The sequence below is a fragment of the Ostrinia furnacalis genome, unplaced genomic scaffold (genome assembly GCF_004193835.3).
Source record: "Ostrinia furnacalis isolate ACB-3 unplaced genomic scaffold, ASM419383v2 OfSCF7454, whole genome shotgun sequence".
Classification (NCBI taxonomy): domain Eukaryota; kingdom Metazoa; phylum Arthropoda; class Insecta; order Lepidoptera; family Crambidae; genus Ostrinia; species Ostrinia furnacalis.
In genome coordinates, this window is record NW_021137693.1 from 501,730 (window position 1) to 520,577 (window position 18,848).

The 18,848-nt window shown below is 38.4% G+C and overlaps 1 protein-coding gene across 1 annotated transcript in view; it reads right to left on the reverse strand.

Moving 5' to 3' along the window:
• LOC114364644 (uncharacterized) overlaps nt 1–18,269 on the reverse strand; it is an 84,303-nt gene extending 66,034 nt beyond the window's left edge. Inside the window, exons 1-2 of the mRNA XM_028320870.1 lie at nt 18,056–18,269; nt 17,829–17,983 (exon numbers count right to left, since the gene is read on the reverse strand). Of these exons, the coding sequence (XP_028176671.1) occupies nt 17,829–17,983; nt 18,056–18,104 (204 nt within the window). The 5' untranslated portion in view covers nt 18,105–18,269. The remainder of the gene's footprint in view (nt 1–17,828; nt 17,984–18,055) is intronic.
• Nucleotides 18,270–18,848: the final 579 nt, after the last annotated feature.

Below are 18,848 nucleotides of genomic sequence, written 5' to 3' on the forward strand. Positions count from 1 at the left end.
ATTATCGTCCCATAACGGCCGATGGTCTCACGTGGCTCGCACAATCTCCCCCATTAGTTACCTACCTAAGGCGCTAGCTACACAAACTATTTCACAGAAAATAGTATAATAAAGCAATAATTTTAATCTTAAGGCACAATGTCTCTTAAGGAAATCATTATGAGCCAATTAGTTTTCAATTAACTGTAGTACAATCAGATTTTTAGTTCATTTACCGTAACGAGGAAACTATTGGCTTGCATCTCTCCCAGATGGATGAGATGATCTCCTGAGAAAATCGGCAAGACCTGGAGATCAAACGCGAAGCTCAAGACCGAACGCGATCGAGGACTGTTGTGGACGCCCTCTGCCCCATGTAGGGGACATAGGACCTTAAGTCAAGTCTCCCTGATGGATGATGATCGGATCAGGCTGAAGATGGAAGTGAGCTGAAGTTAGTTAATTAATTAAACTAATAACCCTTCTTGGCGCAGTCGGGTAAAAATAGCAAGCACGTAGAGTCGCGCCAAATCCCGTATTGAAGTATCGCGAAGTAATATTTTTATTGGATTTATATTCGTTGGATCGTTTTAGGATCTTTTACATTAGGATCATTATCATATTCATGACTTTTTGATTTCAAAATGTTGTACCAATATGCGCATTTACATTACAAATGCATGACTAAACTGGTTTGAAAACCATACCTGTTCAACCAACTAATTCTTAATGTATTTTTTGCAAAGTTTATTATCCACAGCCTTCTCATAAAAGGTTTATAATTAGTGATTAGCTCACCAAAAGCGTACATAACCAGGTCCTAATCTGTACTTAGTATTTAGATAAATGTTGGTTTACAAAGTTTGCTTAGTTTAGATAAGTAATAATGATGAAGTGTGGTTCATATGCGGCGTTGTTGTAACGCCAATAAAGGTTGCAGGTTCGAGATCTGCCGGGGACATTGTTTTCATCGATATCTCTTTATCCTGACATTAAAGGTACTAAATGTGAGAGCCGTTGGGAAGATAGGTAAAGAAATGTACTAAAGAGTATAGTGTGATTTGAGGGATTTTTTTCTACAAGTCATTTGATTGTAACACGTGGTTGGAACACGCGATAAAATGCGGTTACTGTTGATATAATTTTTTCAATTGTGTCATTAAGATGCGCGTGCGATTGTCTATCATTAGTATCATAACCGTATCATAATAATGATGTCTGTACTATTATCTGGACTGTGTTCATTCAAGGATAGGTATATTGTATTCTATGCATTATCATCTGCACTTAAGTTTTCTTTTTCTTGTGATGCGGAACTGGTCCGCATGCGTGCTGCTAGTTGCACGCAGGACAAACATTTCGTATTTTATTCCCGCTACAGATCCGCATTCCGTTGAGTGTAGCCCGCGTAATAGGGAAAAAATATGAAATAATGAAATGCGGGCAGCCCATGCGGATTAAATCCGCACGCGTGCTGAAATCCGCATCACAGGAAAAAGGCACTAAGCCTAGGCGCAGACCACCGACTTTTAGTTGGCCGATAGTTAGTGCCGTTTTTAATTTGTATGAAGAATCGGCCGATACCAAATCGGTGTAATGTTCGCACTTTCATACATCCTAAATAACAGCCCGACCCAACTATCGGCCAACTAAAAGCCGGTGGTCTGCGCCTAGACTTAGGCTGGGTTGCACCATCTTACTTTAACTTTGACAAAAAATCTGTCAAACTCGATACAAAAAACACCGGTTATCGTTAAAGTTACGGTCAAAGTTAGGTGGTGCAACACAGCCTTAGTGTGACAGTGCCCTTAACGTCCGTGCACAGAGCACACAATACCCCACATTACTGCGCCGCTTTTAGCGCCATTGTAGGCTTTGATGCGCCTCGCTTTGTTTACGGCCGTTATGGAACATGTATGACTATGTGGTATTATTGTAGCTGGAAATAGAACAGCAATCGGGTGTGACAGTGACTGGGAGTGCTAGACCATGACTTACAAATCAAAGTCTCTTTGTATCCAAACACCAAAGAAATATTTCGTTCTGTCTATTCATAGAACGGTCGATAGAGGTGAGATAGAAGGGGGTAGATAAATTTTTGTTAGAAGAAAAAACTGATATACAGAAATTGGAGTCAATCATGGTCACGAACGACATGACACTGCTGTCACACTTTTTTTAAGCTAAAAATGCTTGTGTCACGAGTGGGCTAACACCACAATAGTCAAGCGGCAGCGGAGTTCGAAACTTCGAACCCGCTTTCCTCGGATGACGAGTCGGCCAATCAGAACCCTTCACCGTTGGGCTATCGTGGCTTCAAAGTTTACGATCGTTACAAATGGCTCTATCGAACGTAAGGGTTAACTTACGGCATAAACTCAAATATTCAGCACTTTGGTGTTTAACAGTGTTTATTTTGGACCTGATACAAGAAAGCAGAATCATTTTCTACCAACGTACGAGTACATTTAAGGCCTATTCAGACCTAAGCGGTATTCGCTACCGTCTGCGGCAGAGAAAACCCAGTGGGTATGCGGTAATAATACTGTTCAGACCTAAGCGGTATTGCCGCGGTACTTGATACTAAATACCTGAGCAAAACCCGCGCGGTATGTACCTCTACCCACAGCGGCAGCGAATATCGCTCAGGTTTGAATAGGCCTTTAGGATGATCACATGCATAGGCCTCGCATGCGTGTTCCTTTGAACTCTGACCTCTTTGCCGATACATTTTAGCTGTACAGGCGACGGCACATCAGCTAAGCACTGTGGCATTTTAAGTAGTTGTATTAAGTGCTATTTTTCAGCAGTCTGATGTGCTGCTGACTGTTTATTATCCTTTACGTAGACATGTCCTTGCGTGACATCAGAAATAAAGTATTCATAATAACATTGATGGTCAAGTAACATCGAACATCAGCGCGTAAACTTAATGCGACTTAATGCCTTTCTTCATTAAGTGTGATTTCGGTACAATTTGACAAGTAAATGCCGAACCTACATAACTATTTTATGGACGTGACAGAACACATTAGTATAGGAAAATGTCATTTCGGAATATCAAACGAACGTAGGTAATGATGGATGGTTTTGACACCCTCACTGTTGCGTGGGGGAGTACTTATTTACGAAGTAAACATTTAAAAAATACAAACGCAAAACTTGTACATTACCTCACGCCTAAAGGCGTGGAAAATTGTTAGGTTAATGCTAGGCTGAAAAAAAAAACTGGAAGTTAAAATAAAATAAAAACTATTTGTGTTTGGTGTATAAGTTACGGCTCGGCTGAAAACCTTGATTGTTGAATGAATCTACTAAGTATCACACGAAAACCTCCACAAACCATATCATTATTAGGCTTGTCATTTACCAATACAAGTAGTAGTATCTGTTAAGTGTTTGGACTTACGACAGTTTTTCAGGGAGGTTGCGATAAGGAGCTCTACCTAGTCTAGTAATTGAAAATTTCAACTGCAAATATTGTTATCGAATTCATTTCAAACTGCTAACTAGCCGAGCATTGATCTCCAACCGTCCAATTTAGCAGTTAACCAATTAAAGAGTGCCCAAACTACACTTGAGTTCGCGCCGTGAGACGCGGAATGGCGACCATTCTGGCCATAAAAATGAATTGGCCAATGGCTCAATTGCGACAAAATTGCTATTTATAGTTCGGCTGACGAATTACACGAGTCGGGAATGGGGGAGCTGCATCCTTGATTGTGTCTCGGAAAATGACCGATGAATCAAATAAATATCTGTACCAGATACGGTACTTTCTTGGATGGTTAGGTCAGTTGATTGATGAACCATGTTACGAGGAAGGGTAGGGGAGTTCTGTCTTGGGATGAATTTCGAAAAGTCTAACGGATTATGATAAACATTAACAAAAACCGTTAAAGTATAGGAAATATAATAGAGTAGTGTTTTAACAAAGAGCTTTTAGGTTCGATTCCCAAATGGAACACACATAAACGAATACATACACAGATCAAGTTTGTACATAAGATTACAGACAGCGATGCAGTGTGGTAAGATAAGTGTTTTTTAAAAGGCCCAACTTAAATGTAAAAACCAACATCCTCAAACCATGTTTGAAGCAAATAAAGATATTCTCCCGTAACAATGGCGCATAATTTCAAAATACCACCTTATTAAAAACACAAAATAAATCTATTAACATATTCCAAAGTTTAGAGTCTACAGCGCGAAACTAGATACAACCGCTTTATTCAATTCGCCAATATAAATGGACAATCTTTGAAAGTTGTCGAGTCCTTGACGACATTCTTGACAACGTTGTCCAGTTCTTTGTTGCACTGACTATTTAATAGCTATTTCACTGATAGCAAAAGACAAAGTAGGGTTTTAAAACATACTGGTCACAGAACAAGTCATTCTTAGGTAAAAAAACGGCCAAAACCGTCAAAGGACATAACAAATGTCATTTATACGATATTCCACACTATTAATTTTGTTGTACAAAATGTTCTCCTAAATAAAATAAAAGTTTTCTGTAAGTCTTCGATGTTACATAAACTACTTGACTTGTCTAAGAACCACCAATAAAGTCAAATTAAGCGAAGCATGAACTCTAGGGAAAACGTAAGCATGATTGGACCCGCAACGAAATTAATCAAGAGAAAATACAACGTTTAATCAGAACAAAATAGGACTCCAAATCTAACGATCGACTACGTTCAGTGCAAAGCGGATTACAAATGACAAATATAAATAAAATACTTATAAGAAAAATATTTATAAACCTGCCCAGTATCCTTCGTCTATAAATAAGGGTCTGACTGACCGCCTATCAAACCCGATCAATCTTCGGTAAGTCCCGAAGTCCCGACCCCAGGGAAAGCTAAACATCTTAGGAAGAACAACTAAATAAATCAAAAGGTAGAGCAATTTGAACTGGTTGTCTGCGAACACAAGTTAGGAAACTTAGGACTTAGGTCCGTATTACGGAACAACTGAAACTTGATTTCAACTCAGTCATAGATTTTGTTCTGTGTTTGGTAAATACAACTAACCAAAAGCCTTGATCTATCCTTGGAATTGAAGCGAGTTTTAAAATTCTGACAAAGTTTTGACAGTTGAATTCTCATGTACTCGGTATAATATTCACTGGTTTCCAGGTTCTAATTTCAGACACACTGCAGGCTTTCAGAGGGCATGGCAAAATCTTCAATAACTTTTTCTTTTGCTGGTTTCTAAAGTTTATATTTTTTTTTATTTTTTTTTTATGTGACAGGAGGCAAACGAGCAGACGGATCACCTGATGGTAAGTGATTACCGTCGCCCATAGACACCCGCAGACCCAGGGGCGTTACAGGTGCGTTGCCGGCCTTTAAGGTGAAGATACGCTCTCCTCTTGAAAGCTTGCAGGTCGTATCCGTCCGGAAACACCGCAGACGACAGTCCATTCCACAGTTTGGTTGTACGGGGCAGGAAGTTAATTCTGATATACCTACAATAAATTACTTAATAACATCATCGGCGAATGTCTGCGATACTACAAGAGTATCATTAGCAAAATCTTTCCTATCAAACACAGATTAGATACAGAAAAAGAGGAAGCAAGGAACTTGGCAAACAGCCACTTATGAGATGACTCATGGCAAAAACTATCGCCGAACACTATACGACATCGATACATGCTGAGATTTTCACCCCTTAGCCATTAGTGCCTTTTAGGGGTAGACGCCTACATACTTAACCTAAGATGTTCGACTTGGAAAAGAAGGCTTGACTTTATTAATTTATCACCGTAATCTACTACTTAATCGATTGCAGGAACTTTCTTGTCTGACTTTCACACTAATCTATTCCCAACTCTTTTTGTCACCACTGCAACCCTTGTTGATCTACAGTTTGGCGTCTCCAAGGAAAACCAACTATAGTCTAGTCTGCGAGCACGTAGAATTATGTCCAATGACCCCAAGCTACCCATCCTTATCGCTCGCGCGTAATTATATTACTGTCGCGACTGTGCGACGGGCGCCCGCAGTGAGTGTGCGAGCGCGACTGCAACATAAAATTCTACGTGCTCACAGACCGGGCTTTAGTGACGGTTGAATAGTCCCAGGGATAGCTTACTGTCTTGGAATCCACAATGAATTTGATCAGAAGACCATACGAGCAGTTGGAAGTATATCCGACTTTTGTCTTGTCACTTCATAAGAAAAGTTTAGTTCTTTCCAGCCAAATGACTTCCACTGCTGGGCAAAGACTTGCCCGAGGATTTCCACAAAAACCAGTCCTGCGGTGCCCGCATTCAGGTGCTTTTTAAAAGTTAAGCAAATAGATACAATTTTCGTTCTTTCAATTTCGTTCTTTTAAAGGTATCTTCACAAAGGATTAACCCAATGGAATAGTTTAATAATCCTCCTAAAGGCTCAAAGGATTTACTGAGTTTGAAGTGGTATCAAATTACGTTTATCGCTCCACGCATTCCCCCAGGCGAGGATTACCGTTACGTTTTACCTAAATGTGGCAAGTTGGACTATAGAGTTTGAATTTTGGATGAAAAGGATCAAAGAAAATTTGGATTTTACTAATTAAGGTAGACGAGATTAATTAATAAAGTCAGATGCTTTTAGTGGCGCTGAAAGTTTGATAAAAGGTATGGTTAAAGATTGTGAGCTTTTCAATTCAAATATTGAGGATATGGGTAGACTAAATAATAGTCATAGAGTAAGTACTAGCGGAGAAATTGCTTAACGCCTGTATTGACAAAGATTACTAATGAGGTCTCACAGTGCGCGTGGACGCACAGGGTGACACATGAACCAATCCCTTCTATGATCTGAGAACCAATCACAGAGCTCTCTCTATTCGAAGCTGTGCGTTCGATTTGCTGCTTCACTTAAGCAAGCATCTTTTGTGAATACGAACGTTAGTGCAAAAACTTAATGGGCGTCTGGAAGATGTCGTTCTTATCAGCGATTGTATTTGAATCAGTTTATTCATTGTGGCGATAGTGTGGTTATCTAGACCAAGGGTCTCCAAACTACGGCCCATATCCGGACCGCCACTGTCATCAATCCGACACGCGACAGCTTAAGACAGCCTATGTCCCTGCAAATATTTAAATTGATATGGCCCTTGCAAACTTGCATCATACCGAAAAAAATATTATGGCCCTGCTTCAAAGTTTGGAGTGGAGACCCCTGATCTAGACATTTGATCACTCTAATATAAACATATATGACTATGACTATGACTAACGACACAATTTTGGCCACAATACACCACGTGTACAATTTCGCGAGTTCAACTAGCGGAAAGCGAGTCTGTACGTTGATTACTGACAAATGAATACCAGTTGCGTCCAGATCGCGCGAGGCCGGCTGCGCGAGCGCAGACACTGTGCGCATTGGCATAGAAATGATCGAGACAATTTTTAATTGTCAACAAAGCTGTGATAGTAATATGCAATGTGCTTTGCGATAAACACGGATTTTATGAAATTGGATATGCGATTCGTTTTTTAAGTAATTTGAACTAATTTGTATTTACCACCATCGTGTTAACCCCTCGTGGTAAGCAAAATAATGCTTTTGTTACGAGTAGGGTTTGTACCCGGGTAATCCCGGAACCGAAAGAACCGGGAAAACCCGGGTTTTTTCGACAGCTTAAGAACCGGGTTTTAAAAATTCAAAACCCGGTTCTTTCGGGTTTTGCATATTTATCTAAAAATCTGTTATAGGTATTATGCATGAGTCTTAACAAGAACATTGCGAACGTATAGAGAACCTAAAGCTATCAGATTAGCTACCAATAAAGATTACCTACTTATTGATTTTGTATTTTTTATGAGATATGTAAATATTTTAAGCATTTTTCTTACATTTTTTTAAATCTCTGGCATATTTTTGTTTGCGCTTACGCTGCGACAGGTTATACAGAAGATTGACGAGTATAACTTGCCACTATGCTTGGCGTTCGTAGACTATGAGAAGGCCTTCGATTCGTTCGGGTCTTGGGCAGTGCTTACAGTCTCTTCAGCGGTGCCGTATTGACTATCGGTATATCGAGGTGCTGAAGTGCTTGTACAAAAACGCCACCATGTCGGTCCGAGTACAGGAGCAGAGCACGAGGACGATTCCTCTGCAGTGAGGCGTTAGCGTTAGGCAGGGAGATGTTATATCTCCTAAACTGTTCACCACTGCATTGGAAGACGCTTTCAAACTCCTTGAATGGAAAGGATTCGGCATAAACATTAATGGCGAGTACATCACTCACCTTCCGTTTGCCCACGATACTGATTGTGGTCATGGCAGAATCGTTGTAAGATCTTGGCACAATGCTCAAAGACCTTAATCGAGTTTTCTAACAGGTAGGCCTGAGGATGAATATGGACAAAACAAAGCTTATGTCCAATGTCCATGTTGCGCCCTACCCAGTTTCGGTTGGGAGCTCAATCCTCGAGATTGTTGACGATCCAGCTAGGTAGGTCCAATTTCGAAAAGGGAGTCAATCGTCGAATCCAACTCGGCTAGGCAGCGTTCGGGAAACTACGCAACATCTTTTCATCCAAAATACCTCAGTGCCTGAGGACGAAAGTCTACAACCAATGTGTGTTACCAGTGATGACTTATGGCTCGGAAACGTGGCCTCTCACTATAGGCCTTATACAGAAGCTCAAAGTTGCACAGCGTGCTATGGAGAGGGCTATGCTCGGTGTTTCTTTATGAGATCGAATCAGAAATGAGGAGATCCGTAAATGAACTAAAGTAGCGACTTTAGTTCATTTACGGATCTCCTCATTTCTATGTCAGCGGATTCAGCGGACATAGCCCGACGCGGACGCAGAACTGACGGCCGATGGGGCAGGAAGGTCCTGGAATGGAGGCCGCGTACCGGAAAACGCAGCGTGGAACGTCCACCCACAAGGTGGACCGACGACATCATAAAGGTAGCAGGGAAGCGCTGGACGCAGGCCGCTAGCAATCGATCAACATGGAAAGCATTGGGGTAGGTTTATGTTCAGCAGTGGACGTCCTATTTTTGTGTGAGAGTTGGCAACACTCCTTCTCCTTTGCTTTGCATCTGACAGTCAATATATAAATAGTCAAATATATCGATAAGTTGGATGAAAAAGACTGATTGTGGTACCTCAATTGAAAACTAATTATTTTACTTTTTAATTATTTTTGGGAGTAGAATTTAGTAAAAATAGAAAAATATTGTAAATCATGTTTGTTGATTATTCCTAGTCTATTCAAAGAAGCGTTATTTCAATAAAAAAAACATAATCAAAATATTGTTTTTTTGGAACCGAAAGAACCGAAAAAACCGGGGCTCCCGGTTCTTATGACCACCAGACCCGAAAAACCCGGTTCCTCAAACCAGAACCGATTCTGCATTCCCTAGTTACGAGTGAGTTCACTACAAGATTGTCGCTTTTAAGAAAGAAATATGTAATTTCTTCATGACAAAGGATATTGTTTATTTCTTAATATTTATAAGTTAAACATTTCTCTAGATAAATGAGATATCGTTAGGGTTAATTAGAGTGTACTAACTGACCTCCATCAACAAAAAAACGTTTAACCGCTCATTGTAAGGAATTCAATTAACTGTTGATAGACCATAACTATGCCAAACCTTCTAAGAAATAACACGACCAAATTAACAGTAATCCATCCTACAACCCTTGAATAGGCGGAACTATCGAACGTTTTAATTAAGTTTCGTTCGAATAGGCAATTTCATTTTCATTCTCACGAAGACAGGAGTTGAGTTGATTGGAAGATAAGACAAGCGAGCAGGTGAAATACAAAGCATATACAAGCGAGCAGGTGAAATACAAAGCATATTTGACCTATTTTTTTAATTGCTTGATTTTCATATCAACGTTCGAATAGGCAATTTCATTTTCAGTTACACGAAGACAGGAGTTCGTTTAGTTGATTGGAAGATAAGACGAGCGAGCATAGGCCTAGGATGCGCGCCGCGATAAGCTTTTATCACGCCGTTTTATCGATTTTACGCAAGATACGTTTATCGTCAAAAGCTATCGATAAGATTTTATCACGACGCGCATCCTAGCATGGCACTATTACTTATTCTGTGATCCTAGCCCGGCAGGTGAAATATAAAGCTTAATTTATTATTTGACTTATTTTTTTAATCCTTCTTTTTTACACCGATTGCTGATTTTCAGACAGCTATTTGATGTCCGTCTTGTTACCTACCACTAAAAGGTAATGTACCTACTATATCGTTTATGTTACAAATCAATCTACAACAGTTTATGAACAATACACATAGTTTTTATTTACTTTGAATAAATTATAGTAACAGGTAAATAATACTACGATTTGTGCCATGTGCTCTCTATTATTAACTGCAAGGACTTTACTTTTCCTTTTAACAGATAGATTTTATCTACAACTTACTTATGGAATTATTTCATCGTCGTAATAGAAGAGAGCCCTAATAATAATCGTTTTCCGAGCAAAACCACATCTTTTACTTTTTCCACATCATTTAAGTTTTTTCTCAGCATCTGTAACATCAAAGGGAAATCAAGTACAGCGGCAAGCGGGGACAATCGGCGACCCCAATCCGGGGATCCGTCGCCATTGTCCCCTGGTTCCTCAGGGATGCGGTGTGGATATTCTGGATTATTTTTAGGACAGGGCATTGTGGTTTGAGCTTTGTTGAGAGCTGGCATCCTTCACTGGGTAAGTACGAGAACGTGAGGTATGGTTTTTGATATTGTGAAAACGAATTCGTCCTAACTTAAAACTTATCCGTAGTTGTTTTAGTTACAAACTTCATCTACATGTTCAATTTATACGCAGAGAAAACATAGTTAATGGAAAAAGTTTTGTGACAAACGAGCAATTCGGAAATATTCGTCTGTCGCATGAAATTAGGTAACTTAATGTACTGTTTTCAACTTTCATGGTCACTAACAGGAACAGAGGTAGCAATTTCGTCAATAGTAATTATTAGGTAACTGAATTAAATAACTCGCATGAAGAAAATTGTAGAGACATCTACCTTATATCACATGTTTTTGCAGCGTAGACCTTTTAGGATTTTGCATGCGAATTGGAATTCTGATGCTCGAAAACATGTTTCAGAATAGTGTGGACACCCTACAGCCCGCAAGCCATCGGAGATCACGTCTACCTCAAGGGTTCCTCGCCGCATTGCATTCCGGCGATACACATCGTAATGCATAGAGTTCTTACAAGTTCTATGAGCCCTATTCTCTATTCTGCTGATGAGACAGGAAAAGAACAGAACGCAATGAAAAGCTTTATCAATCGGTAGATTTTCATTAAAACATCTGAAATATAGCTTTCAAATAACGCTATATGCTCTTATTCATAATACCGGAAACAACTTAATAAACATATTTTAAGAGCGTTTACGCCGTTTGGCGCAAAAACAGTACTTTTTCAACTCGTTACAATCATTAACCAGTAATTCTACAAATATGTTATAGGCATAAATAGTTAGGCAATTTCGTCGTCTAAATAGTTGATTGAGAAAATATTGCGATTAGTTTAGCATTTAAGAATTCTATCAAGATAAGTCCACACAGGTTTTGTAAATTTCCACTTTAGCGTCAGTTTACAAGCTGAATTTTTTATAAAAATACTGTAAAAACGATTTAACAAACATTTATATCCTATAGCATAGATCCTTGGGCAAATAGTTAACTGAGAAAATTTTTAGATTTAAGCATTTTACAATAAGAAATCACAAATTAAAAAAACGTGAAATACCCAAAAATCAAAGTGATTTTTTCACCAATATTCTTCCTTTATTCAACACAAAAATAGCTTAATATAATAGAAGAATATCTTATCTAAAATATTCACTTTGAAATTTAAAATAATTCATTGTAATTTTTTTTCTATGAGTATTTGAAAAGTACTATAAAACGCCGCGCACGAATCGTTCAAATTCAGTCCGCCTCGAGGCGTTCCAGAGTGAGGTCACGTCGCTCGGTGCTCTGCTGACATGTGTCACGCGTACGTTGATCTTTGACAGGTAGCTGGACTTTTATAGTGTATCCGCAAAATCTTGGTGGTAGATTTTGCGATCACGTGGTAATTAAAATATTTTATTGTTATTTTTCATTACAGTCTATTTTTAACTACTAATTCTATTTCGGACGTAATGAAAAATAAAATTAAGTTATTTTTAGCGATGAAACGAAAACGAATGACGAAAATTTGGAACAGCAAGTTATGTATGTGTTACGGTCAAAGTGATAAATGTGAAAATTATGAATAATCGCCGGTTATTATGAATAATTACCGCATGATTCGGTAAATGTGATTAATATGAGGTCATTTATGTGTGTATAAAACTAAATAGGCGGCTTAGGGGTGGCCCAAGGGCCACCCCCGCCGCACCTTAACCTATTTTTCACTTTAAATCAAAACATTATGTTATGGGCATCATAGAAAAGTAATATTATGCAAGAAACATATGTATACCTACTAATATTATTTAAGAGGAATAATACTAATAATTTTTTTGCCATAAATAGGTGGTTACAGAATAGTTAATAGGAATGCTCTGCCAGCAGGGTCCCACCTAGTTGTAGGGGGAACATACACAACATATTGCAGTTGGAAAATCTTTGCGGTAGGTACCTCGGATTGTAGTTAGTTGGACAGTGGTCATTTGACGGCCACTTGAATCGTCTCACCCCTAAGCTTTTGGCTACCGCCGGCGCACTAAGCCGGTTGATGCCTAATCTCGGAGGCCCGGCTGCACTGAGTNAAACAACATAAGATAAAGATGACTAGCGTTTCAAATAGTTCCCTGCGTCAGAGTGATGTGTGCCGCAGCGATGCAAAAAGCAAAGAGCTCAGTATAAACACTACCCTCAAAAGGGCAGAACACTGATTTTCAGCTTTTGCTAGAGAACGCATGAAGCGTACAGGTACGGAATGAACCCGCTCGCTTTCGGATAAATATCAATACATTAGTATAAAATATATGATGAGACAAATAATCTTATGGTATAGTGTGCTTACTTTCTGTGAAAGTGTTCTTTCACAGAAAGAAGCAGTGGAAAGGGGGAGCGAGAGGCCTCAGCCGACACTCCGGTTATCCGCCGCCGACACCCTGGGCGCAAGAGGACAGCTTATGGTCTCCAACTGTCCCTTCCTAACAGGCCTCGGTCGCTAGACATGGAGGTGTCTGGTGGCAGCTAAGGACGAATGCTACAGGCAACAGCCAATGGCGATGTCCCGCGTTCCCTCATATCACTCATATGGATGATGGCAGAAACAGTCAGGTTTTTAGTGGGTGTAGGGGCTACCCACCTTCTGGTAGGAAGAACCCCACATAACCCACTAGCTGCCCCCGCAGCAGGTGGGTATGAAATGTTATGCATTTTCCGGATTAAAAAAAATAGTAAACAGGAAAAGTTTGTTTTGAATAGAACCGATTTGAAAAAATCTCTCACCATTAAAATTCAATTTTTTTTCTGCTGAACATAGGCTGTATAAAATATTCTCAAAATAGTATTATTCCTTTGATAATTTACTATTTGATACAGAATTTAACTACGTATTTATTATTGATTAGGACTAATGTATACCATTATTTATAATTATGGAGTCGGTGTTGGAAGATTTGAAGATTTTATAGTTTCTTTGAGCTGTCACTTGACAGCCTGGCACACTTTTACGATGGTGGATCAAAGTATTTTGGTTTGACTATAGAGCGTGAGAACACGCATACAGTCATAATTATTTTAGTGTGAATAAAACTAGCATCGAAATTACCTAAACTTGACATGCCACGCTAGACGTAAACGCTCTTAACTATTGCACTGTTTTATTTCGTTCCTATTTGGCGCTGTCATGATTTGATACGAGTAGAAAGTGACAAAACAGTGCAATTAGTTAAAATATGTAGGTTTATTATGCTGTTTGATTTATAACGAATAAGGGTATTAAACTAATATAGCGACTATGTTATGATTAGATTTTACTTCAGTGAAAAAAAAACAGTCCTTAAAAGTGTGTCTATGGCTTTAATTTCCCAGTAACTCCTCCCTTTATTTTTCCTTCCTCCGACATACAGTCTACGAAGTCTTTACGGTCGACCACGAACAGTCCAGTATGGGTCGGGTCGGAGTACGTGAGGTCCAGATTCGGTCAAGAACTGGGGCGACAAAATCAGTAGCGGGTGAGTGCAAACCGGTAATTTTCAGTGCAAGGTCGAATGCGTTAGCTGGGACGTGCAGGCTGCAAGTTAGTTGGGCGACCCGGCTTCGTGTGGCTACGATGGATCTACCATACTTTATAGCTCACAAATGATAAGGCTGATTTTAATCGTAACTATAACGTTAACCGGTGTTTTTTGTATGCAGTTAGACAGATTTTTGACGTTTTTTTAAAGTTAAAGTAAGATGGTGCAACCCAGCCTAAGTTAACTCTACATGAATGAAGTAAAGTAAAAAAGTTGGGAGAAAATTGATTTTCCTTCGCGTGAAAATGACAGTCAGAGAGTAAAGAATTTTTTAAATATTATTTTTATTCAACTACGAGTTTTATTTTAGATGAATTCAAACCGTAAATTCACATTTAACACGCGATAAAACTAGAATAACTTGAATGCCTTAAACATGACATAAGTAGGCGAATAGCTTTACTTACATGCTAAACACGTGATTTCAAGTGCAACATGGAAAATGTAGATTGAGGTATCGTAACGTTTTCTTAGTTAGTTAGTTTAGATTGACTTCCAAATTACTAAGGCAAACAATATTGGCAAATGATAATAACCAATAAAGCAGAGCATAAAAGCAAAAGAAATAAATAAATAAATAAATAAAAGAACTAACGCCCGTATTTACAAACGACAGCGTTGATTGGAGCTCTGTGATTAAAATCCGTGTATCATCCTGTACGTCCACGCGCACTGTGAGACCTCATAGTAACGTTAGTGAATACGGGCGTAAATTAGCAATTAAGCCTACTGGACTCTCGTCGCAAATCTCTCGACAATACTAGTATTAGGACATACAACATAAGGTTGTAGAGAGAGCAATACGGTCGCGACCAGTACCATTTGGTCTAAAGGCTTCAGTCAACCTGATTGTCCCTCAAGAAAGATGATCCAAGGATTAGTAGGGCGCGTTAAGCCGGCATTTCGTACATGAGCGATGCGAGAGCTGCTTTAGTTTTGCTTTTTAGTTTATCAATTGTGACAAGAGATTATCACTACACTATAAGCTGGCGTAGGGGTTTCTTGTTACGTCGTTGAGACCTAGGTACCTTACGGTATTTTATTCGAAGCATTTTCATTTAAGAAAATCATTGGGGAAAAGCCTTTATCCAGCAGTGGCGGATTTTTCCCGAAAAACAAGCAAGTGTAGGATTCTTACTGCAAAGCAATTGCAAAGCAGCTTGTTTTTAAAAAAGAAAGAGCAAATGAAATTGAGTTCCATACATACTTCGAAGGACAGTCTATAGAAATCGATATGTTACGGTTAATGTGATAAATTGAAAATTATTAATAACTAGCTTTCCGCCCGCGGCTTCGCCCGCGTGGAATTTTGTCTGTCACAGAAAAACTTTATCGCGCGCGTCCCTGTTTCAAAAACCGGGATAAAAACTATCCTATGTTCTTTCCCGGGACTCAAACTATCTCTATGCCAAATTTCATCAAAATCGGTTGCGAGGTTTAAGCGGGAAAGCGTAACAGACAGACAGACAGACAGACAGACAGACAGACAGAGTTACTTTCGCATTTATAATATTAGTTGGGATAACCGGTTATTATGAATAATTCCCGACAGTCGCGGTGAAAGTGATAAATTAATCACATTTAACAGTGATTATTTAATAATTCAACCTTAGTACTAACAAATTTCATAAAAGAGAACAACATCTTGTGTACGTGCTCGTGTACAGCCAAACTTTTGAACGTTTTGATATCATATATTAATATAATTTGGCATAATGAGTTTGGAATGTTTTTTGCATAATATTACTTTTCCATGATGCCTATAACATAATGTTTTGATTTAAAGTGAAAAATAGGTTAAGGTGCGGCGGGGGGGGGCCCTGGGGCCCCCCCTAAGCCGCCTATTTAGTTTTATACACACATAAATGACCTCATATTAATCACATTTACCAAATCATGAGGTAATTATTCATAATAACCGGCGATTATTCATAATTTTCACATTTATCACTTTGACCGTAACAGATACACAGACAGGTAATATGGACATAGCCTTATAGCTATCGAAATTATCGCGCCAAATATGCCTGCATAGTTTTTTCTTCAGGTCAAAGCGGGCCACGAACAGCCAACTGATTATGCAACGCTATTGTGTAGGTAAGTAGATTTCATTATTAAAATTAACAATATACTTTTTGAAAATCCACGGTACCGAATAGAGCACATCGCGCTAAATACTGTAGCGTCATAAGTAGATGTATTAAGTGCGATTTTATAATAAAAATGTATAGTCCAATGTGCTCTTGGTCTTGAGTTCTTGACTGTACCTTTAAAGTTTTTGTGTGAACTCAAGCATGCTATTTTGTCACTTCATGACAATGATAAGATTTGAGTAATTAATAATAGGTGGGAACATCAGTTTGATGGCTTCAAAGTTAGCGTAATACGATATTAATGGCATTGTACAGAAGTACAGACTAATAGAATCGGCGTTAGTTTTAAAGGTTCTGTATACTATAGATAGTCATCGTCAAATACTTAGTTCGTCACTCCCAAAGTAGCCAAAAAGTTCGCAACACGTCTTTGTTATAATGTAACTAGCGGCCGCCCGCGACTTCGTACGCGTGGATCCTGTTTTACCCCCTTTTCCCGAATTTTCTTTGCTATAAACCTTACGGAGCCCGAGACCTTTCCAACGAATGCAAAACCGTGGAAATCGGTTCGTGCGTTCTGGAGTTATAGCGTCAGGGAGGAAAACCCGACTTATTTTTATATAGTACCTAGATTAGGTTGTGGTGTCAACTTTTTGACCACTTTGGGTGTCACGAACTATTTGACGCTGACTGTACAACTTTTATTGCGCGCGCGCGTGTTTTATAAAAAAAATGATAGGGCTTATGGCGATTGAGTTAAAAATAGTTTTGCTAACTTTTAACTAGTTAGTTTTTGGATGTATTCTAATTTGGCGCTACGACGCGATTAGTGAAGGGACTTAAAATTTAAATTAATTAATAATCATAACAAGTGTGATTGCGTAAATTATTTTCAGAACTTAAATAGTCGAGAACTTGTCAAAGATATTGTGTAATCCTTTATCTGGATTTAACAGTAAGATATTTGTTATTGTTTGGGTAATAATAACATAGTCTAATTTAAAATATATGGAGAAACTAGAATAAAATGAGAACTTGTTAGCCACAAGCCAGTGTAGGCCAAACCACAGACATTTGATATTATTACTTGCAAAAATGATCTAAACATAGAGTAGGTCAATGAACTTTACAGTGGGGTCAAATATTCTTATTGGAATGTAATAAAAAGACTTATTTATTTTATTATGAGCACCAGACAAATAAAAGATGTTCTGTTCATAACTTCAGACAAATAAAAAATATTTTTTGTAGAGGAGTCTGGGGAATTATGGTCATCTGAGTAGAGTTTCAGTTTCATCCTTAAAGTTATTATTATTAGTTCATAATAGTTTAATAAACATAAAAAATAGGCCTACAATTAAGATTTTTGCTTAGAAGAGATGCATCAATATATTTTTCACAAGGAAAAGTTGTGGTTTCAATTCCCTCCAGAGGAAAATGTAATTTTCCAATTAGATTAATATTGGAATAAATACAAAAGTTAATTAAACTATTAAATTAAATGAAACTCACCAATATTTCATGGTGCGTGTGATTGCCTCGGTGCACCCACTGGACGTTGGAGGCCGGCAGGACCTGCAGCCCGCCGCAGGGGATCGTCACGTTCGTGCCTTTGTCTGCCGCCACCTCCCTGATGTCCACCTCCTCGGCCAGGGTCCAGTGGAAAACTACACCACAACAACAACAAATTTATCTAGCTATACCTTGAATTTTTAATCATCAAAACAACTCGTAATTACCTTTGATTCCAAGGCAGAACACGGGCAGGATTATACGCTCGAGGAACATCCTACTTTTTCTACATTTAGACACTTGGCAAAAATATTTGAGCACTATCTAATGTAAAGTAAAAAAGATTTATTCCTATCTAATCGTTAACATCACACAAAATTAATTAAACGACGGAAGGCGAAAATATAGGAAATAAATCTCACAACAAACGTCCGCACTTCATTGATGAAAGTCATAGACTAAAAAAATAATGAATGAATGTCATTAAAAATGTTGCCATGAAAAAAGTAAAAATCGTACACAACGTAAAGCTAGCATACATGATAAGATATGAGCTCTTACAACGACGACCTTCAATGTAAATCAAGCTTTTGAGATTGAGATTTATAGTAAACGCAATGTGAATCCAATGTTTGATTTGTGAAATTATAGCCTGACCAGGAACATAAAAACCCTGGCATAGAGGCGCTTCAATTGCATTTGATAGTGCAACACTGGGTACAGTCGTACCTGTATTAAATTAATAGGCTAACTTTATGTATCAGGATTCAGGATTATAGGCTTATTTAATATTTTCATAAATTAACAAAAACGTATTATATTATAGGTAAACTGGTTTAAATAAATTAAATGAAACCATCAATCGAGCAAGTAGGATTTTATTATTATTCATCAATAATCAAATTCTGAACTTGAATATTCAACTACAATGTCTGCTCATGAACGCTTCAAGCTCGGTACTTCTTTCCCAATTCCATAAAATTCAATACTTACAAAGTGACAAAAAACTTTAAAATAGGT